General features: G+C 43.4%; 1 protein-coding gene across 1 annotated transcript in view; it reads left to right on the forward strand.

Annotated features, from left to right (window-relative positions):
- Positions 1 to 1,401: 1,401 nt before the first annotated feature.
- LOC137323641 (potassium voltage-gated channel subfamily H member 7-like) overlaps positions 1,402 to 24,087 on the forward strand; it is a 140,141-nt gene continuing 117,455 nt past the window's right edge. The window contains exon 1 of the mRNA XM_067987370.1: positions 1,402 to 1,830. Coding sequence (XP_067843471.1) covers positions 1,527 to 1,830 — 304 coding nt within the window. The 5' untranslated portion in view covers positions 1,402 to 1,526. The remainder of the gene's footprint in view (positions 1,831 to 24,087) is intronic.

A 24,087-nucleotide genomic window follows, 5' to 3' on the forward strand; every position in this document is an offset into this window, starting at 1 on the left:
ATTTAAGAAGTTCGTATGACATTCCTTTGTCTGTTATTTTAACAGAACTGTCATCCTGTATAAAACAAATGAGTTAATGTCTGCATTAAAATAATGGACAGAGGAATGTTATACGGACATGTTAAGTATTCATTCAATAATATCACCAACAGTCATTTTTTGACTAATACCTTTACAGGACACAATGAGGTAACAGCATCAAAAAAGCAACAAATAAGCAGATAGTAGAGCAAAATTTACAATTATTTGCCAGATGAAAAGGACCATTGACATAAAGAAATAATTAAAACTTCCTACAAAGCTAAGAATGCCAGTAGCTACTAAACTACTGTAGCAGCACAAATCTAAAATGATCCAAGAACAACAAATATTCAATTTGTAGTCAAACTCAGTCTACACTCATCACGTATGACAGCCATTGTCAAAGACAACCCCTGAATAATGGAAGGTGACAGTTTCAGAATCCAAAGTGTTTTCACAGTCTGCAAGTGCGCCTTCTTCATTCTGAAAAATGATATTTCAGAATATTATGAACACAATGATCAACAACAAAACTCCTCAGCTTCCTGTAGGCTTACCACGTCTTCAAGAGGCTGACAAAGGTGATTCACCAGTCACTGAAATTGTAAAGCTCTCACAAAGTTCTGGCTGAAAGCGTGAAATTAAATAGTGTCAGTATCAACAAGTTCTATTTTGTGAATTCATCGAAAGTATATTTATATAATCTAGTATTTGTACCTGGTGTTGAGTTTTCTTATAAGGTTTAACTTATCAGCACAACAAAGCATACTGAGGAATGTTTTTACTTCCTTGCTATTAGCCAGTTTTATTAGTACACACACAAACATACAAACACTGACAGACAGGAAAAGACCCATCCAGCCTGTCCCACTCAATTGTGATACATTGTGCATCACAATATGTACACTCTCAGTCATTTTCTTCATTTCTATAAATGTCCAAAATGTGATTTGTTTTCTTTATCTATCACCTCTTTTGCTCAGAAAATAATGACAAAAATACATATACTGTAAAATGCAATCAAAATCAAAATTGCTATTTTTGTTCAAAAATCTTCTTCAAGCATATGCACACAACTCTTGAATCCTTCACTGACGTATAATTTAAACAATAATGAATATTTTCAAAGCTGATCAGTTTTAAATTTTACATTATTTTAATTATAAGTAACATATCAACCTATCTTCTTTGTCAAGGAACAGTGATTTCCTGCTTTAAATGTAGTAGCAGATGGAAAGGATTGCAGTGTGTTTGCCACTGTCAATGTCTGCTTTTGTTTTCTGTGTGCCCATAGGTCGTCCTTGTGTATTTTGCGTATCAGTAAACAAATGATTAGTATTGCTTGTTCATGTTCATTTATTTTATTTATTGTAGGTCGAGGAAGATTTTTCAGACTAAAGTTCCCTGCAATAAGACTTCTTACATCCAGCAAGCAATCACTCCCCCAAGAGGACCCTGATGTGGTTGTGGTGGAGCCTTCTAAAGTAAGCGATGATTCTTTGGCCATGAAGGACTTGAAATCGCCCACAAGCGAAAGCTGTGGCCCTTCAGAGTTTGAAGACACGAAAGCATTGACAGAGCCCAGCAGCTCTCCCCCATTTGTCAATTTGCCAGGACCGCTGGACCATTCTTCACCAAAGCGACATTGGGATAGACTGAATCCAGACGTGTTGCAGTCTACCTCTGGTCTAACGTACAGTCAGTCAAGGGAAAGTGTGTGCAGTATGAGGAGAGCCTCTTCTGTCCATGATATTGAAGGATACCATGTTAACTCTAGGATTATATTTAGGGATCGACATGCAAGTGAAGGTAGGCATTTTAGCTTCTTTACCAAGCATGTTTTCTGTGAGTTTAGCATTCTGTGAGATTACTACTTCTGAAATGTTTGACTTGCAAATGACTGAATCACATTTGTAAAAATAATGATAGGCTAATGTTTTAATCATTTGATCCACAAATCCTTATTGTCAGAGTCCAAATCCCAGTACTTTCTGGGGAACGTGGGTAATCGATGTATGAAAATGTCATTTAAAAAAATAGGTGTCTTGGAACTTCAACAGTTTCCAATAATTATGCCAAGTGAGTTACTGCAGCCTCTTTTGGTGAGTAAAATTAGACAGACTCTTTACACAGGGTGAATCATTTTGCTGTACATAGGATATTCGCGATTGATGGTCTCTCAGTACAAAGCGAGCCACAAAAAATGTGCCCCGAATAGAGTTGAGTCCTATAGGTGATGTCTGTATACAAAGTGAGTCACTATAGATAGCCCTTTGTAGAGTGAGTCAGATATTGGGTGAGTCGTTATAAATAGCCCTTTTAAACGCCCAGAGGAAGATCACTGGTTCCACGAGGATGAAGTTGGACTGACTTCCTTCCTGGCAGGCCCTCAGGTAAGCCCTGGGAGGGGTGGGAGGCGATCAGGAGGGAGGGGGCGAACAGAACCGGGAGGAGGCCGAACGGGGGCTGGCAACGGTCTTCAGGACTGCTGTGGAGCCTGCTCCTCCCGGCTCCACATTCAAGTAAGTAATTTTTTTTAAACTTATCTCTTTGGCAGTGGCCTCCAGCAGTCTCTTTAAGGAGCACTGGTTAGGCTGCATATAAACATGGTTATCCTGAACACATCCAGCCCAGCACCAGCTGTGTTCAGGGCAGCCCAATTTCAGAAAGGAAGCCTCAACAGGCGTTAGGCCCCCTATTTGCAGGTGCCTAACGCCTGTTTCAGGCACAGATCCTGGAAGTCTATACAAGGGCCTTTACCAATATGGTGGGTGGCGCACTTCAGGCACGCCGCCTGCTATATTGGACGCTGAGGCACCCAATTTACGCCTATAAAATGAGCATGGCATCAACGAATTTCTAGGCCAGTTACTCCAATATGATCCTCGTCGGCCTTCCATCTCTCTCCACAGACTCCAAATTGTCCAAAACCCAGCTGCCCACATCCTACACTAAGTCCAGCTAACCCAGCACCCCTCACTGAGTTCCACAGGCCCCCTGTCACCCAACACATTGAATTTAAAACCTTTGTCCTCATCTTCAAATCCCCCCCCCATGGCTTCATCCATCCTACAACTGCAACCTTGTCCAGCTTTATATCCCCTCTCACACCCTTAGTCCTCCAACTCTAGCCTTTTGTGCATCCTCCCTCCCTTTGATCCACCTTTGGTGGTAAAGCCTTCGGCCCTTCAGCCCCATTCCTTTGAACTCCTTCGCTAAACCTTTTGCTTCTACTTCTCTCTGCACCTTTAAAAACCTTTTTCAAAACTATCTTCTCAACCAAGCTTTTCGTAACCTTTCCCACCAGAGCTCACTGTCCATTCTTTTTTACTTTTTCCCTTGGTAAAGTGCCTTGGGATGTTTTTTTCTAAACTGAAGGTGCTATATAAATGCAACATGTTAGAGTTGTTATTATTTAGAACTTTTTTTTTATATGTACTTATCTGAAAATCAGAAAATCTACAAATTCATTGATATAAATATCTATGACTGCCTCCCATGCGCAGGTGAATTTATTCTTGAAATGTTAACCTCTGCTGTGATACACATGATTAAGGCCAGATATAATTTTCAATTCCCTATGCAATTATCTGTTGAATAGCCTCCCAGTTATATTATCATGTAGATGGAAGCTTTTCCTAAACATCATTAAATGTATTCTTAGACACCAGACTAAAGTGTATTAATATGCAGTAATGGTTCAAGTCAATCACAGTTTTTCCTCCTGGAGTATTTAATTAGTGTTGCCAGTATCTGCAGTTTTAAATATAGCTAGCATTATAGCTAAATTAGAAACAAGACTTAAAGACTAAAACCTAAAGTCCCAGCCCTCATATCTGCATTCATTTGGTGTCACTAGAAATGTAAATGAATTTATGAGTAGTCAGGCCCCTGGTTCTTTATATATGGCAAGGGAGTACACAATAAATGGTAGGGTACTGAGAAGTGTAGAGGAAAAGAGGGACTTTGGAGTGCATGTCCACAGATCCCTGAAGGTAGCAGGACAGGTAGATAAGGTGGTTAAGAAGACATACAGGAAACTTTCCTTTATTAGCCAAGGCATAGAATATAAGAGCAGGGAGGTTATGCTAGAACTGTATAAAACACTAGTTAGGCCACAGCTAGAATACAGCGTACAGTTCTGGTCACCACATTACAGAAAAGATGTGATTGCAAGAGAGGGTACAGAGGAGATTTACGAGGATGTTGCCAGGGCTGGAGAATTTTAGCCATGAGGAAAGATTGGATAGGCTGGGGTTGTTTTCTTTGGAACAGAGGAGGCCGAGGGGAGATTTAATTGAGGTGTACAAAATTATGAGGGGCCTAGATAGAGTGGATAGGGAAGACCTATTTCCCTTAGCAGAGAGGTCAATAACCAGGGGACATAGATTTAAAGTAATTGGTAGAAAGATTAGAGGGGAGTTGAGGAGGAACTTTTTCACCCAGAGGGTGGTGGGTGTCTGAAACACAATGCCTGAAAGGGTGGTAGAGGCAGCATTCAAGAAGTACTTGGATGTGCACTTGAAGTGCCGTAACCTGCAAGGCTACGGACCAAGAGCTGGAAAGTGGGATTCGGCTGGATAGCTCTTTTTTGGCTGGCACAGACACAATGGGCCGAATGGCCTCCTTTTGTGCAGTGAATTTCTATGATTCTATATTATTCTTCACAGCACCTCTCCATTCTCATTATAACTCTATCTCTGAGAAGCAAATATTTCACATGTTTTGATGAGGCATGTTCTGGACAAGCTTATCGCAAGTTATAATGAGGTTCTCATAGAATGTATGTCCCATGAAATAGCACAAAATGTATCATAAAAAATTCAGACCCAAAGGCCCTATATCCCCATTACTGCGATGGTGTAATCACGGAGATCCTTATAATGAGAGCTTGGTGTATTTACAGGGCTGTGCTCTTACTTATCCAAATCTCTGAAGTAAGATGTTTTTTTTTCAAATTTACACTTTAGTATTTTTTTTCTTGTTTCTTTTTTCTTAATTGTCGCTATGGTGCAACATAGACAACGGACGCAATATTAAAGGTAATATGTTCACCTAAACCTGCATGTTCTTGTTTAAATAATAATCCTTCAATACCTTAATCTGCTTGTTTGTTGGCTACAGCAGAAGAATAAATTAGTTGTTGATCAAGTTGCTCCAAGCAAAGTTATAATGCTGATGCCAAATGGATAAGTAATGAATGGTTTAGAATTGTTTGAGATTTTATACTATTTTGTACTTTAATCAGTCATTATAATGACTTGAATGTACATTAATCATCTTTATTGAAGAGTATTTTTTTCTAGGATACTGTGTACAAAGTGTTGCTATTTGAGATTGATATCAGAATATTGGGCCGGATTTTGCTGTGAGCAGCGGACGAATGGCGGCAGCCACTCGTTAGACCTCCACTTGCCCATCGACTTTCTATGATCTTTAGCAGGGCAAGTTTCTGTAAATTAGACATCCATTCAGTGCGGTGCCCTCTGCAGGGCATCTGGGACCTATGTGAACAGGGCGTATCTCCTTAACCAATCAGTTTGAAACAGAGTTAAAGAGCAGCGTCGAGACTGAACCAGGAAGTGTAAGTTAGAATAGTGAATTCAATGTCAAATCAGGTACAGAAAGCAAAATAAAGAGAGGGATAGAAAGAATGGATTAAGAGACAGAGATAAAAGAGACAGAAAGAAAATGTTGTAAAAAAAATTTTTTTTTTTTAAATGTCCAACAATAATTAAAAGCTGAAGGAATGAGACTCCACACTTGTAAAAGTTAATTTTCAACACCAGAGAGGTTGTTTGGCAGTAGTTAAGACTTACCACAGCATTAAAAGGGTGCTTACACTGGAATGGACAAGCCCTAACTTTTTTTGGTGAGTTTAGTCCGTTTCTATGAAGTAAGTACAGGAAGTATGAAGTAAGTAAGTACAGGAACTTCACACCGTTCAACACATTTGAATGGTGAGTCAACCGATTTGCACATAAATAATGGTGAATGCTGTCAGCCTCACCATTATTTTCACAGCAAAATCGGGCCCAGTGAATCTAAAAACTTGTCTGATGTCAAATCATTCTGGCAACTGTTGAGTTAAAACAAAGCAGATTAACCAGGCAAAATTGAGCATATTTGCAATCGCAGGTATAGGTATTAATGATTTTAAATCTCTGAAGTCTATGGTCTGAGATTATACTGTGAGATATTAATGTACAACTGCTTTGCATATTTGAAATGCCTTTGTGCACTATTTTAGCAGAGTTGTTAACCCTTTTATACTGAACAGGTTAACACCATTGATAAAATAGCTCAGAAAGGAATTTCTGCCATTTACTTTTATCCCATAATGTAATTTCAAGGTTAATATTTTCTTTTTCACTGACTACAGTACAAAGAAAGTAAATCTGTTATGTCATTGAAATGATGATTTTGAAAGGAAAAATGTTCTAGCAAATTGCTGATGGCTGTCTCTACCATAATGAATCAATCAGAAATTGCTAACTTAAAATATAACATTGAGACACAGATAGGAAAAATGTAAGAATTTTGATTTAGCATGAAGAGATTATAAAACTACAACCAGCTCAAAGGCCCAGAGAGTTGCATTCTAATCCTTCTGAAAAGAAACCCCTGCAAGAAACCTTGACAAAAGCACTTCCTAAGAAACATTTAAACCAATTATATTGCGCTGTTTTCACTTGTCCTGTGGTAAACTTTTTCTTTCACCATTACAGAATGACTTTTTGAAAGTTAGTCAGTCATTTCTTTAAAAAAAACTCTAAAAACATGACTGGCTTTAACAAATCCCTTCTGGCAGTCCTTGATTATCCCATGCATTTCTATATGCTCTCTAATTTTATGTACAGTATTACATAGTCGGTCTTTCATATTGTTGATTATTTCTGGTGTGCAACCTCTCCTTTTAAGCATACAGTACTATGTCACCAAATGTATCATACTTTAATCCTTCAAATATTCCATTCAAGAAATGTATTTAATATCACTATGCAATGTCAGTTTATAGAAACAGTGCCTGACTTTTCCTGTTCCCTGGTACTAATATGCATTCTGGCACTAAGTCTGCCACTAGCATCCCTCATTACTATTAGAACATAACTGCATAATTTTCCCCCATGGATATGCAGAAGTAAATTTGAATATTTAATAGATAATTTAATTTTAAAGACTGCTGGGCAGATTTTGCAGTATCCATAGCTATTCTACGAGATCATGAGCTTGTTTTGTGGACAGACAGAACATCCCATTTTCTTTTTAAAAAATGTTTGAAATGTAAAAAATAATAATTTATGAACTCCCGTCTTATCGATGGCTCTACACTATATCTGGAATTCTAGATATTATGTTGTTCATTTATTTAACAAAGTCTACTATATATGAGCCACGGCAGCAGTTTAGGTGTTACGTTCAATCTCAGCATCTCTTGACTTGGATGGGGAAGTTCAACTAGAGTTCCCACCCCGATCGCTACCCATTGTCCTTACCCGGAGAGTCTGAGGGAGTGAATGTCGGGAGAGAATGGGCTCAGGTTCAGATGTGATACTCTGCATGGTCCAAAGCCTATTAAAACTCATTGTCCAGACTCACATGAAGAATGGCGACTTGAGTGAGATACAGGAGGCCTGGAACTAAACTGCAGCAAGAGGCAGTAGCTTCAGGAGAGAAGCGGAGAAAAATTAGAGAATTTTTTTAAAATAAAGAAATCTACTGTTGACCAGAAACTCAACTGGACCAGCCACATAAATGCCATTAGTACTAGAGCAGGTCAGAGGCTAGGTATTCTGCAGAGAGTGGCTCACCTACTGACTCTCCAAAGCCCCTTCACCACCTACTTGGCACAAGTCAGGAGTGTGAATGGGTGCAGCTGCAACAACACTCAAGAAGTTCGACACCATCCAGGACAAAGCAATCCACTTGAATGGCACCCCATCCAGTAGCCTAAATATCCACCCCCTTCACCAATGGTGTGCTGTGGTTGCAGTGTGTACCATCTTGCACTGCAGCAACTCACCAAGGCTTCTTCAGCAGCACCTTCCAAACTTGCGACCTCCACTACTTAGAAGGATAAAGTCTGCGGATGAATAGGAACACCATCACCTCCAAGTTCCCCTCCAAGTCACACACCATCCTGACTTGGAAATATATTGTCATTCCTTCAATGTTGCTGGGTCAAATTCCTGGAACTCCCTACTTAACAGTATTGTGGGAGTAGCTTCACCACACGACTGCAGCGATTCAAGAAAATGGCCCACCACCACCTTCACAAGGGCAACTAGTGATAGGCAATAAATGACAGCTTTGCCTACATCCTGAGAATTAATTAAAAAAAAGATAAATCCACTGTTTAAGGACCTGGCTCACTGAGACTGATTGAGAGGGAAAATCAGGAAACAGATTGCGAGCACAGCTTGGTATGGACTTGCATGTCCCTTGTGCCGAGCCCTGGCAGTAGCTTCCTGCCTCCAGTACTCAAAAGATGGGAAATTCCACCTTTAGCGCAGCCGTGAAATTAGTGCAAACATTGGGGGTAATTTTAACCTAACCTGCCCGGTGGGAAACTGAACGGATCAGATCGGCTGCTTGTTTCACACCCTGCCTGATTTTACTTTTCATTGTAAAATTGGGTGGGGTGCAAAATGGCCGGCTGATCCGATCCCATTAGTTTCCTACTGGGCAGGTTAGTTTAAAATTACTCCCATAATTACCAATAATGTGGCCCAGTGTTTATTTTTGAAGATGAAAATAAAATTCAGTCCTCGAGGGTTACATTTACAAAGAAAGTAATTTGTTGAGTGTCTTACATAAACATGCAAAGTTGTAGATATGAACTTTGTATTTTTCACAATCTGTGTTATTACTAGATCAGACTGTTACAAAAGTTTATGTGACTGATCAACCATAAAAGGTTATTATTACAGTGGTTGTTTCAAGCAGACTATTCTTACAGCTTCCATTCTGTGTTTCTTTCTAATAATAGTTTCCCGTTCCTGGATGGCAGGGGGTATGCTTACTCTAATTTTGAAATAATATGCATGCCTCCGGATCACATACTTCATCCCATTCAGTCTGTTTCCTGATTTGTTTAATGATTTATTTCCTTAATTTAAAAAATCTGTTTTTTTGCCATTTTATCTGGCAGTGACACTTTAACACATTCATCCATTTGTGAACAGTAACCAAAACATAAATTGGATGTGATTTCAAACAAGACTTCACTTAATTTTAGCGTTCTGTTCTTATAACTTTAGGCTGTAAACTAAGGGGTAGTGTTTACTAAATAATTAACCTCCTTTATCTTTTTACACATGCATTTTTACACAAGTGAAATCCTGTTCGTGCGTATTCGTCTGAGCAGTGCCCTCCACATGACCTCCAGAGCACTTCCCCCACTCATGGTGTAGACGGTCATACTGAACATATCTAGGCCCATATTGTCACAAGCAGAGGTAGTCCGCTAATATAAGATTTCTGCATAAATAGATTACATCATTAATTATTGCAAGCCTCGTCAGAATAGACTCTGTCCTTGCAGCAGCATTGTCTGAAATCATGCTCATGTATCAGTCAAACCTCTCAGCCCTTTCAATTTATTTTTAATGCATTTATCAAGCAAAAATTAAAATATTACAAATGATGTGCAGACAGCTTACTTGGTCATTGTTTTTTGGAGGAAAAGACTAATCTAATCACATTTCTTTTTTCGTCAGCAGTTATAATCCCCATTCCAAATTCTGCTTATCTCACCAGCTGTGAAGAAAATATATTAACTTGTCAGATCAAAATGTTATCAGCAAGTGCTAGCAAATTCCTGGCAGCCTTGGGTGCTGTAGGTCATTGCCTCTGACGAGTACATAAATTAATGGTCATTGTTGTGGAAGCATCACACCTAGTCCTTACTCAGTGAATCACTTAAGAATTCAAATTTAACATGCATTTTAACTTGAAAGATCAAGTGTCAAGCTCTTATTTTCACTGCAAAATGTGACTGTTACACATAACACAATTGATTTTTATTACTCTTGCTGCTAAATTGTAGAATCTAAATAGATTTAATGGAAGAACTGACATTAAGAGATCGTTCACTATCGTTGTTGGTTGAAGTGATGGTGTCACTGTTGATCACTGTATCTTGCCTTGATGATTAGGTGCTGAAAGCATTAATAGACCCAAATGTGATACATCATTACACAAATAGAATATTATTCCTGCCATTCAGTATTGGAGCCAACCTCTCATTCACTTTATAGCAGTAGAAAAGATGGATTTTTTAAAGGCTAGAAGAGGCTAACAGCTTTATCATAATGTGAAAGAGGAGCAATACAGCTATATTGAAAGACCATAATATTTTATTGACATTTGCTATACTGCTCCCTGTTCGCAATTTATTTTGACTGTATTAAAATGAATGGGTAATGTCTTTTTTTATGTGAAACACTGCAATGTCATGGAAAAATTCACAATATTTGTCCCTATATGGCTATTTCTTCTTTCTCTTATTTTTTGAGCTAATTCAGTCGCTCTTTTTTCTTCCAAATCCTATGGAGTATCTGGTCTAGAAATTCAGCCACACAGTGCCTATTTTTCGGGTGTTAACCGGTCTACTAAGGTTCCAATCTGGCAGGCAGGAAGCACGTGGCGATTTCCAGACGGAAAGGTGCTGCCTGCCAAATTGGATAAGGTGGATGTGCTGGAGTCAGGAGCGAACGTTGGGATTATTTGAAAGCCAGAATATTTTATTTAAATTAGGCCTGTTTTCAATTTTTGAATGCCCCAGCACTTCACTCACCATGTGTTAACCGGCAGGACGGCCCCCTCACCAGTGCTATTTAAAGGGATCATGCAGTATTTATAGGTTAGTTGCTGGTTTCTGGTTTCAGGCTGCTGGGTAACTTCTGGGCAATTTTTGCTGTGTTTTATCACTCTGGTAAATTCACTTTATGTAAGCAAAAAAAGATTTTGCTGGTGTTGTACTGTTGTTGGCTGCCTCAAAAATAGTTTGGCTGCAGCCATGTATGGTCTGGTAGGATTGATGAGGGAGTTCACCAAGGCCCTCTATGCCAGGAGGAACACCTACATCTCCTTCCCTATGGACAGAGCAAAGCAGGATGAGGGAGCAATAGGCTTTGCCCACATGGAAGGTTTCCCCAAGTTGCAAGGTGCCATAACTGCACACACACTCCCTATCACCAGCCTGGCATCTTTATCAATCAAAAGGGATTCCACTCCCTCAACGGACAGCTGGTTTGCATCCACAGGCAGCGCATCATACAGGTCTGTGCCCGCTATCCCGGCAGCAGTCATGACTCTTTCATCCTGCCCCAGTCCTCTGTGGTGCCTTTATTCCAACCAGGCCGCCAAGTCACATGCTGGCTATTGGGCGACAAGGGACATCCCCTCTGGCATGGTTCATGACTCCTGTTAGGAGTCTGCGCACAGCTGCAGAGCTGGCATTCACATACTTTGCAATCTCTTCCCACTGTCAGCGAAGTTGATGCCTGGAGAGTTTCCAGACCCCTGGTGCGAAGAAGATCTCCCTCTTCCTCTCAACTGCCTGCACCAGGGTCCCCAAGGTAGAATCCAAGGACTTTGATGTTCTCCCAGCACTGCTTCAGCCATATCTCTCCATCCAAAAGTGGTTCCCTAGTGCCTGCAGCCAGAAGGCACCTTCCCTTTAAGAAGTGCTGGCTGCGTATAAGTGGCATCATAGACTCCCGATATCCGCCACCCCCCCACCTTTACAAGCATTCAGCCAATGAGTAGTGTAGGTAGCGCTGGCTGCACGTCTGCATGATTAAAATGGTCAGGCAGAACGAATATTACGTTCTGCGTAAGTCAATTGTAACAGGCATGTGCTTTGCGCACCCAATTCCAGGCACGATCAGATTTCAAGGCCAGAGGGTCCAATGCTGACCAAGATCTAGAAAGTGAGTACCCTAATTTCAGGCTTCTGCAAATGCTACTCTCAACTACTAGGAGGCAGAGCAGCCAGAGATGATTCTTCCTCCAATTTTTCCTCCTCTGTAGGAAGTCTTGTGACATCTATTCACTGCCTCCCACCTTGATGTACTGGGATAGGAATCTCCAAGCAGTGACGAGTCAAATTACATTCCACCACCATATGGGTTGTTTGCTGGTGCATAAACATGCTGTGCTTAAGCAGCAATGCTGTAGTCCAGAATTACGCATAAATCTTTTTGATGTTCATCAAGTGAAATACATTGCCAAAGATAAGGCAATTCAGACAAATAGTAACTGCACAAACCTCATCAAAGAAACATTCCAAAAGACATATTACAAAAAGGAGGAATATATTCCAAAAAGGAGGAAGAATCATTTTAGTTTATTTAGTTTCTTGTTCGCCATTGTGTAAAAATCTTGTCTGTGTCACTGGATGTTTAATGCATCCAAAATCATTCAAGGCCACATTTCCCAATGGATCCCCACTGGAAATGTGATGGGATGAGACTTCTGCCCAGCTGCGTGTACAAGCACTGACCGTGTTGAAGTTTCCAGGGTCACTTTAATTACAATATCAAGAGCAAGCTCCGGGCATTGTAAAAGCTCTAATTGGGAGCTCACGCATTTTGGAGCATGAAAGGACACTAAAAACTGATCTGGAAGCAGAAGTTGTAGATCTGTTAGCTTCTGCTAGTTTTGTAGGAGGGCAAAGAGCCCCAGGTTGCTGCAGGCAGAAGGGATGTGCTGCTGCGCCATGTGGGACAAAACAGGGAAGCATTCTTTAGGACAGATTAGAAAAGTCTACCAAGGAAAACTGCTTAGGCCCAGTGGAATAAGGTGCCAGGCCACTGACCACGCATAGCAACTCAGTGCTGGAAAACATTTAATGGCCTTAAAACGTCAGGCAAGGTAAGAGGAGCCAGCTACATTTTTACATAGAGTTTGCAGCACAGAAACAGGCCATTCGGCCCAACAGGTCTATGTTGGTATTTATGCTCCACATGAGCCTCCTCCCACCCCAATTCACCTAATCCTGTCAGCATATCTTTTTATTCCTTTCCCCCTCATGTACTTATCTAGCTTCCCCTCAAATGCATCAATGCTATTTGCCTCAACTTCTCCATGTATCACAGTACCATAGTATCATAGTAGGTACAGCAAAAGAGGAGGCCATTCGGCCCATCATGCCTGTGCCAGCTCTTTGAAAGAGCTATCCAATTAGTCCCATTCCCCTGCTCTTTCCCCATAGCCCTCTAATTTTTTCCCTTCAAGTATTTCTCCAATTCTCTTTGAAAGTTACAATTGAATCTGCTTCCACCACCCTTTCAGGCAGTGCATTCCAGATCATTACAACTTGCTGTGTAAGAAAAATGTTTCCTCATGTCACCTCTGGCTCTTTTGCGGATCACCTTAAATCTGTGTCCTCAGGTTACCAACCCTTCTGCCACTGGAAACAGTTTCTCCTTATTTACTCTGTCAAAACCGTTCATTATTTTGAACACCTCTATCAAATCTCCCCTTAACCTTCTCTGTTCTAAGGAGAACAACCTCAGCTTTTCCAATCTCTCCACATAACTGAAGTCCCTCATCCATGGTACTATTCTAATAAATCTCTTCTGCAGCCTCTCTAAGGCCTTGAAAACCTTCCTAAAGTGTGGTGGCCAGAATTAAACACAATGGGCTTCATTTCAGCACCCGCTATCGGGTGCGTTCCTGGCGGGGGGGCTCGGAAAATCGGGGAATCCCGGAGCGGGTCCGGAGCCCGGCTCCAACGCCCACTTCCGGGTTCCCCACAGACGCGCCGGCGTGCGCGCGCAGCCCCCGCAGGTGGGAATCCCACAGGCAATTAAAGCCAGCGGGATGCCACTTGACAATATTTATCTAGGTATTTCAGGTCATTAACAGACCTGATTAAGGGATAATGTGAGGAGGGGTGGGATTTTACAAACAACTGGGACTGTTTCCCATACTGGGGGAAACACACCCAGTTGAAATGGACGTGTTGCAGCTGTCAGCCTGTGGTAGCTGCAAAGGTCCATTTGACAGGTGGGGGGGTGGGGAGACCCTCACTCATTGCAGGAGGCCACTCTGTCACTTGGGACAATGTTTGGCCTCCACCACCCTCCTCCTGACAAGAAAATTCACCAACTTGCACACTTACCCCGGGATCCAGAGACATGTACCTACCTTGCGGACCCCCTCAGATGTACATCTTCCGGATGGGGGCCGCCGTAGCCGCAGTCATGACCTCCTCGGAGGGCGAACAGCATCACCAGCCTCACCAGCCTCGCCGGCCACGCCGTCCACCTCTGACACGTGGAGCTCCACAACAGAGTGCTGTGACACATCCAACTGCACAGCAGGAGGGAGGGCAACCGCAGAGAGAGATGCGTCGCAGAGGGCACTACCCTCGCCACAGGGTCCACAGACCGAGGCTCAGCTTCCTGGACCTCTCTGAGCAGCAGTGCACACGGAGGCTCAGAATCACTCGACATGTAGTCGTGGACATCTGCAGCCTCCTTCATGCCGAGCTGCTCCCGGTTGGCCCGAGCACCATCTTCTTACCTGTCGCTGTCAAAGTCACCACTGCCCTCAACAACTTCTCCTCCGCATCCTTCCAGGGTGCCACCGGGGACATCGCTGACGTCTCCACAAAAGAGCCCTGCAAATACACCTACACCACTCTGCAGTGACACAATGGGTGTCATCAGGTGTGGGTCTTCATTGTGATCCTCAGGAGCGGGCATTATTGCACAAACCAGACAGGATTCACGAAGACATGGCAGTAGTGGTGCCAATATAATATGTAATGTGAGTTGTTCAGAAATTCAATATAAGTAACACCCATGACAAACCCTCAAACACCCTTGTGCATCCACTTCATGCTCACGACACGTTTGCCTTACGCTGCCTACTGCACGTATGTGATGCATGCCCTGTGGCTGCAGCACAGGTAGTGGCGGGTTGAGTGAGGTTGACCGCGAAAGAGATGCACGAGAGGGTGAGTATGAGATAGAGCCATGAGATTGTATGAGGATTGGGTTGAGTGGTAGTGGCGGGATGAGTACTGGCGAGGTGAGTAGGTGCAGGTAAGATGAGGATGAGCTTTGAGTGGGTATGAGGGGTGATGTGACAGAGTAGTGTTGGCAGTGCAGAAGGAGATGTGGGGTGGGGGCAGTGATGTGGCAGATGGAGTGTAGGGGAATGAGTAAGTGTACTCACTTTGGCTGACCTACTTCGGTCATTGGAGTGCCTCCTGCACTGGACGCAGGTGGGCGATATGTTGGTGGTGCAGGTGACCTCCTCTGCCACCTCGAGCCAGGCCTTCCTGGTGGCAGTGGCAGGCCGCTTCCTCCCGCCCGCCGGGTGGAAGATCTCTGTCCTCCCCCTCCTCCTCACCCCATCTAATGATACCTGGAGTGAGGCATCATTAAACTGGGAGCAGCCTTCCCCCTGGGCTGCTCCATGCTATATTTTTTTCTATTTGTTGCAGCATCTGTCAGTGGAGGACTGCCCCTTTAAATAGAGCTCCTCCAGCTGACAGAGCTTACTGCGCATGCGCAGTCCACCTGACGCACAGATCAGCAGTGGGGAACCTGGAAGACCAGGTAAGTGGATCCAATTAGGCTGCGATCGCGCGGGGGGCAGACTGATTTCACCGGGCGCGTTACCCACGCGCCCAATAGCCCCCACACCGCGAACCCGCAGCCCTGGTAACATCAAGCCCAATACTCCAGCTGAGGCCTAACCAGTGTTGTATAACGGTTTAGCTCAACTTCTTTGCTTTTGTACTCTCGGCCTCTATTAATAAAGCCCAGGATCCCATATGATTTTTTAACAGCCTTCTCAACTTGTCCTGCCACCTTCAAAGATTTGTGTATGTGTTCCCCCAGGTCTCTCTTTTCCTGCACCTCCTTTAGAATTGTGCCATTTAGTTTATATTGCTCTCCTCATTCTTCCTACCAAAATGTATCGCTCACACTTCTCTACATTAAATTTAATCTGCCATGTGTCTGCCTATTTCGCCAGTTTATCTACACCCTCCTGAAGCCTGTTACTATCTTTCACATTGTTTCCTACATTTCTGAGTTTCGTGTCATCTGAAAACTTAAAAATTATACCCTCTATACCCAAGTCCAGGTCATTAATATATATCAAAAAGAGCAGTGGTCCTAATACTGACCCCTGGGGAACAACATGTATACATCCCTCCAGTCTGAAAAACAACTATTCACCACTACAATCTGCTTCTTGACCCTTAGCCAATTTTGTATGCAGGTTGCCACTGTCCGTTTAATCCCATGGGCTTTAATTTTGCTAACAAGTCTATTCTATGGTACTTTATCAAATGCTTTTTGAAAGTCCATATACACATTAACCACACTACCCTCATCAACCCTCTCCATTACTTCATCAAAGAACTCAATCAAGTTAGTCAGACACGATTTTCCTTTAACAAATCCGTGCTGACTTTCATTTATTAGCCCATACTTTTCCAGGCGCCAGTTAATTTTGTCCCAGATTATTGTCTCTAAAATTTTCCCCACCACTGACGTTAGGCTGACTGGCCTGTAATTGCCGAGTTTATTCTTCTCTCCTTTTTTGAACAGGAGTGTAACATTTGCAATCCTCCAGTCCTCCGGCACCATTCCCATATATAAGGAGGATTGGAAGATTGTGGTAGTGCGTTCCACATTCTTACCACTCTTTGGGTAAAGAAATTTCTCCTGAATTCCTTTTTGGATTTATTAGTGACTATCTTATATTTATGACCCTTAGTTTTGGACTCCTCCACAAGTGGAAACATCTTTTCTACGTCTGCCCTATCAAATCCCTTTATAATTTTAAAGACCTCTATTAATTTACCCCTCAGCCTTCCCTTTTCTAGAGAAAAGAGCCCCAGCCTGTTCAGTCCAACCTGATAGTTATAAACTCTCAGTTCTGGTATCATCTTTGTAAATTTTTTTTTCACCATCTCCAGTGCCTCTATATTCTCTTTGTAATATGGAGACCAGAACTGTTCACAGTCCTCTAAGTGTGGTCTAACCCAGTTTCTATATAACTTTAACGTAACTTCTCTGCTTTTCAATTCTGTTCCTCTAGGAATGAACTCCAGTGCTTTGTTTGCATTTTTTATGACCTTGTTAACCTGCGTTACTACTTTTAATGATTTGTGAATCTGTGCTCTTAGATCTCTTTGCTCCTCTATCCCATTTAGATTCTTAGGGCTCAATTTCCGATGTCCCAGCGGGTGCGTTCGTGGCGGGGGGGGCTCCGAAAATTGGGGATTCCCGGGGCGGGTCCGGAGCCCGGCTCCAACCCGCCCACTTCTGGGTTCCCCAATGATGCACTTAGATGCGTGCGCAGCCCCCGCATGCGGGACTCCCGCCGGCAATTAAAGCCGGTGGGATCCCACTTAAAGCAATTAATTGGATAGTTCAGGTCGTTAGGAGACCTGATTTGTAGGATATTTTAGGAGGGGTGGGATTTTCATCTAAACTGAGAGTGTTTCCTGTACTGGGGGAAACACTCCCAGTTGAAATGGACATGTTGCAGCCACCAGCCTGTGGCAACTGCAAAGGTCATTTGACAGGTGTGGGGGTTGGGGGGAGACCCTCACTCATTGCAGGAGGCCATTCTGTCATTTTGGACAAAGTTTGGCCTGCACCACCCTCCTCCTAACACTAAAATTCACCAACGTTCAGACACATTTACCTACCTTGAGGACACCCTCAAATGTACATCTTCCGGATGGGGGCCGCTGTAGCTGCAGTCATGACCTCCTCGGAGGACGAACAGCATCACCAGCCTCGCCGGCCAGGCCGTCCACTTCTAACACGTGGAGCCCCACAACACAGTGCTGTGACACATCCACCTGCACAGCAGGAGGGAGGGCAACCGCAGAGAGAGATGCGTCGCAGAAGGCACTACCCTCGCCATAGGGTCTACAGATCAAGGCTCAGCTTCCTGGACCTCTCTGAGCAGTAGTGCACACGGAGGCTCAGAGTCACTCGACATGTAGTCGTGGACATCTGCAGCCTCCTTGATGCCGAGCTGCTCCCAGCTGGCCTGAGCACCATCTTCTTACCTGTCGCTGTCAAAGTCACCACTGCCCTCAACAATTTCTCCTCCGCATCCTTCCAGGGTGCCACCGGGGACATCGCCGACATCTCTCAGTCGTCTGCACAAAAGAGCCCTGCAAATACACCTACACCCACTCTGCAGTGACACAATGGGTGGCATCAGTGGTGGATCTTCATGGTGATCCTCAGGAAAGGGCATTATTGCACAAACCAGCCAAGATTTGCAAAGACGTGGCAGTACTGGTGATAACAATTTTTAATGATTTTTTGCAAAACAAACAAAAGTAAATCAAAAACATGACATTTTGTCTTACACCCTTGTGCATTCCCTTTGTGTTCACAAAACCTTAGCCTTACGTTTACGGGAACCCCTATGTGGTGATACCCCTGTGGCTTCAGCAGAGGTAGTGGCAGGTTGTTCTTGTCCTTGCCCTGACCGATGAGATGCTTTGCGCGAACGCCCCCTGGGTTTCAGTGCCCGTGAGGGCCCCTCCAAAGACTGCTCCACCTGCACTTTTGCAGAGGCAGACTCGGCCACCTGGAGAGGGGGCAGCATTGCGGGTACTGGTTGAGAGGGGGGCGACGGGTGAGACGTGGGAGCGCTTTGAGTGGTGTCCCCACTTCCATGTCTCCTTTCACCATCATCCCTCTCCTAGCCCAAACCCACGTCACTCTTTCCACCCTGCTGGACGACAGTTTGGAGGACTTGTGTGAAGCCTTGGAAGGCCAGTTGTAAGATATCTGTCAGCCTGTTTAAGGCGGCAGAATGTTGCTCACCCTGAATCCGAACGGCCGTTGTCAGGGCCCGAATGGACTCATTGTTGAGCCGTGCTTGAAGCTCGATGGAGGCTAGCCTTTCCTCCATCGCAGACATTCCCGCACCTACCCGCGACATTATCTCAGAGATGCCTTCACGTCCCTGTGACAGTATTCCATTCATGCTGGAGTTGGACTCCTCCATCCTCTGCGCGATTGTGGAGAGTGCGCGTGACAACTGTGGCAATGTCGGCACAGTGCTGCTGGCCCTCGATGACTCTCCTTTTCATGGCTGGCCCCAGGGTTCAGCATCTGGGTCCAGCTGAGCAGAGCCTGAGAAGAGAGCTCCCACCGACGCGGACTCTCCACGGCTTTCCCTGCCACCAGGGTCTGCTCGTGCTCATATGTGCGTGGTGACTCACCATGTACAAGTCCAACTAAGTGAGGACAGGGACCCACCAAGATGTGTGTATCTGCGCTGGTGGATGGCTGGCTCAGATGTGACGATGCACCCTCAGAGGCCGGCAGGTCCTCTGAGGAATCGCCCTCCACCGTCATGGCGCTCACAGATGGCCCTGCAAGAGAACAGAAAGCAATATTAAGCATGTGGACAGATGTTGAGGTGCTGCAGATGCCAAGTGATACTAAGATCATTCGCTATCATGAGTGCTGAGTGTTAGATTTCTGAGACCAGCCGCTTGTGCACTCCCAGTCTCGGCGTCCGCCACAGACAGGCACTCCAGTGTCCGGCTTATTTCGAGTGCCAGCTGCTCCGCATCTGTTAAGACCACCTGGTGTGGCGGGCCCTCTCCAGTCCTTGCCCTCTCCCGGGCATTCTGGCATCTCTTCTCCTATGAAGGCTAAACACAGAGGCGTAATTGAATGATGGTTGCATGGTGACCCGCTGCATGCATTGGTGTGGGTGGGGATGACCGTGAAAGAGATGCATAGGAGGGTGTGTGTGAGACATAGCCATGAGATTGTATGAGGATTGGGTTGCATGGTAGTGTTCGAATGGGAACTGGGGCGGTGAGTAAGTGCAGGCAAGGTGAGGATGATGGTTGAGTGGATGTGAGGAGTGATGCGAGAGCTTTATGGTGACAGTGCAGAAGGAGTTGTGTGGTGGTGGAGGTGATGTAGAAAACAGAGTATGGGAGAATGCGTAAATATACTCACTTTGGCTGACCTGGTTAGGTCATTAAATCGCTTCCTGCACTGGACCCAGGTTCGGCACACATTGCCGCTGCTGCTGACCTCCTCGGCCACCTCCAGCCAGACCTTCTTGGTGGCGGAGGGAGGCCACCTCCTCCCATCCAATGGAAAAAAAAATTCCCTCTTCCTCCTCACCCCATCGAGCAGCACCTGGAGTGAGGAGTCAGAGAACCTTGGAGCAGCCTTGCCTCTGGCCTGCTCCATGATCCAAAATTAGTTCTTTGCTGCAGGAGGAGTATTGGAGGACTGCCCCTTTAAATAGGGCTCCTCCTGCTGACAGCCTGTGATGCGGATGCGCAATGCACCCGCTGCGCAGGTCTGGAACGGGAAACCCGGAAGCCATGGTAAGTGCCTTCAATTAGGCTGCAATCGCGTGCGGAGCACCCCGAATTCACTGGGCACGTTACTCACGCGGCCAGTCGACCCCCCGCTGCCAACCCGCCTCCCTCCTAATATCAGGCCCTTATTTTCCCAGGAGTATGTGGCCTTCTCATTCTTCCTACCAAAATGCAACACTCACATTTATCTATGTTGAAATTCATTTGCCATTTACACACCCATTCTGCAAATTTATTAACGTCTTCTTGTATGTTGTCACAGTCTTCCTCAGTATTATCTATACTTGGAGTACTGTGAACAGTTCTGGTCTCCACATTATAAAAAGGATATAGAGGCTCTGAAGAAGGTGCAAAAACCATTTACTAGGATGATACCAGAACTGAGAGGTTACACCTATCAGTAAGGATTGAGCAGGCTGGGGCTCTAGGGTAGACGTAGAAAAGATGTTTCCACTTGCCGCGGAGACCAGAACTAGGGGACATAAATATAAGATAGCGACTATCTTATATCCAATAAGGAATTCAGGAGAAACTTCTTTACCCAGAGAGTGCTTAGAATGTGGAACTCGCCACCACAAGGAGTAGTTGAGGCGCCTAGCATAGATGCATTTAAGGGGAAGGTAGAGAAGCACATGAGGGAGAAAGGAATAGAAGGATATGCTGGTAGGGTTACATGAAGTAGGGACGGAGGAAGCTCTTGAGGAGCATAAACACTGACATGGACCTGTTGGGCCGAATGGCCTGTTTCTGTGCTGTACATTCTATGTAACTCTACACTGCCCAATTTGGTGTCATCCGCAAATTTTGAAATTGTACTTCTGATTCCCGAGTCCAAATCATTTACGTAAATGGTGAACAACTTGTCCCAGCACCGATCCTTGTGGAACACCACTTCCCGCCTTTTGCCAGTCTGAGTAAATACCTTTAACCCCATGCTCTCTATTTTCTGTTTTGTAGGCAACTTGCTACTTACCCCCGATTCCACATGCTCTGGCCTTAGGCATGAGTCTACTATGCAATACCTTATCAAAGGCTTTTTGAAAATCCAAGTGTATTACATCTACTACATTACCCTTGTCTACTCTTTCTGTTACTTCTTCAAAGAATTCAGTAAGATTGGTCAAGCATGAACTCCTCTTTTCAAATCCGTGCTGACTATTCTTTATTATATTTTCATTCTCTAGATGTTTTTCTATTACATCTTTGAGTAAAGATTCCATTAATTTTCCTACCACCGACGTTAAGCTAATCGGTCTATAGTTCCCTGGACTTGTTCTATCTCCCTTTTTAAATATAGGAATAACGTTAGCTATCTGCCAGTCCTCTGGCAATATTCCCTTTTCCAATGAATTTTTATAAATATATAGTAGTGACTCTAACATCTCTTCCCTTGCTTCTTTTAATAAGCGCAGTTACAATCGATCTGGACCAAGGGTTTTATCCTCTCTAAGTTTGATTAGTTTATCAATTATCTCCCCCCTTTCTATCTTAAATGTCTTGATATCGTTTTTGGTCTTTTCTTCTGATGTCCTACCCACCATGTTAGTCTCCCTGGTAAATACTGAGGCAGTGTAATTATTCAATATTTCTGCCATTTCGCTGTCATTATCTATGAGTTTATCTCGTGCATCCTTTAGTGGCCCTATCCTGATCCTGATTTTTCTTTTGTTATGTACGTGTCTGTAGAATACTTCACTATTTCTTTTTATATTCCTTGATAATTTAATTTCATAGTTTCTCTTTGCCTTCCTAATTGCTTTTTTGACTTCTTTCCTAATCTCTTCAGATTCCCTTTTGTCATCCTCTCCTTTTTTGCCTATATACTCAGTGAAGCCTTTTTCTTTAGTTTCAATTTACCCATATCTCTTTATTCATCCATAGTGTTTCATTATTGGCTAGTTTGTTCTTGTTTTTTAGTGGAATATATTTCTCCTGAACTCTTGATCACTTTTTAAAATATTTCCCACTGCTGTTTTATCTCTTTGTCAGTAGTTTTTTTTTCCAGTTTATCTTCCCTAGTTCCATTCTTATCCCCTCAAAATTAGCTTTTTTCCCATCTATTACTTTGGTCTTTGTTTTACTTATATCTTTCTCAATCATTATCTTAAACCATATTGTGTTGTGATCTCTATTGCCTAGATGTTCCCCTATGCTTATTTCTCTTATCTGCTCTGGTACATTTCCCATTACTAGATCCAGCAATGGTTCATCCCTTGTTGGACTTCTTATGTACTGGGTAAGAAAGGAGTCCTGTACAAACTGTAAAAACTCTATTCCCTTTTCCCCTTTTCCTACCTCTTCTCAGGTTGTAAACAATTTTACAACATCAAGTTATAGTCCGACAATTTTATTTTAAAATTCACAAGCTTTCGGAGGCTTCCTCCTTCCTCAGGTGAACATTCACCTGAGGAAGGAGGAAGCCTCCGAAAGCTTGTGAATTTTAAAATAAAATTGTTGGACTATAACTTGATGTTGTAAAATTGTTTACAATTTTCAACCCCAATCCATCACCGGCATCTCCACATCTTCTCAGGTTATTTGGGGATAGTTGAAATCTCTCATTATTGGTATTCTATGTATTTTACTCATAGATTTGCATACATATTTCTTCCTCCACTACTATTAGCATGATCGATCCCTTCTTATCCTTTACCTCAATTCATATGAATTCTGTTTATATCTTAATGTTAGTTATGTCTCTTTCTACTGCCATTGTTATCGTTAATTAGTACTGCTATCCCACCCCGTTCTTCCTCCCCTGTCCTTTCTAAATATGTTATAACCTGCAATATTTAACTGCCAGTCCTGTTCTTTATGTAGCCATGTTTTAGTTATTCCTACTACATCTGGCTCCTCGCTATGAATTATTGCCTTCAGTTCCCCCATTTTGTTTTGGATGCTGTGAATTTTGCTGTACAGGCAATTTAATTTGTTTTTGTTAATCGTTCCTCTTGCTTTACTTTTAACAGTCGTTCTGTACTTATGTTCTATAAAAGTATCAGCATCATGTTACACTTATTCTCTGAGAGGCCATGAGAGGCATTGTGCATCCAAGGGGAAGCCAAGGTGCCCCGCCACCGCCAATTTTCAATTGCTGCCACCCATTTTTCAAGTGAGAAACGGGCAGCCAGGAGCAGACCCCCACCCCTCCCACCCCCCCACCCCCACCCCCACCCCCCACCTCTTCCACTGCAATTAACAATGACTTGAATCGGTACACCTTGAAAATAAACTATTGTCATTGGCGCACTGTTTGGTGTTATAATAAGTTGAATAAACTTACATCATCATCTCCAAAGCTTCACACAGTAGGTTCTGTTTCAGTAACCTGCTGCACATTGTGCTGTTTGGACTGGCTATATTTCTGTAGGTATATACCTGGGCCACCTTGCTAAATTGGATAATTTTGTAAAAGTCTATGGTTGGATGATTGACAGCACTGGGAGAAATGATTTAATTTGCTGCATGCTTTTTTCTGAACGGTCATTACTATGGGAATCATTTCCATCACCGTAATACATCAGGTTGGACTTGACCTAGCTTAACTATGAAGTATCCTTGGTGGTTTGTGTTTGGCATTTATGCATTTGATACAATTATTGCTTAGTTTCTACATCTGCTGCATGACATTCGAATGGATCATGTGCTCTGGCCAGTTCTAGCTGTTCATTTAAAGTGCACGATCTCTTCAGGGCTCTGAAGCACAA

This window comes from Heptranchias perlo, chromosome 7 (assembly GCF_035084215.1).
Source record: "Heptranchias perlo isolate sHepPer1 chromosome 7, sHepPer1.hap1, whole genome shotgun sequence".
Classification (NCBI taxonomy): Eukaryota; Metazoa; Chordata; class Chondrichthyes; order Hexanchiformes; family Hexanchidae; genus Heptranchias; species Heptranchias perlo.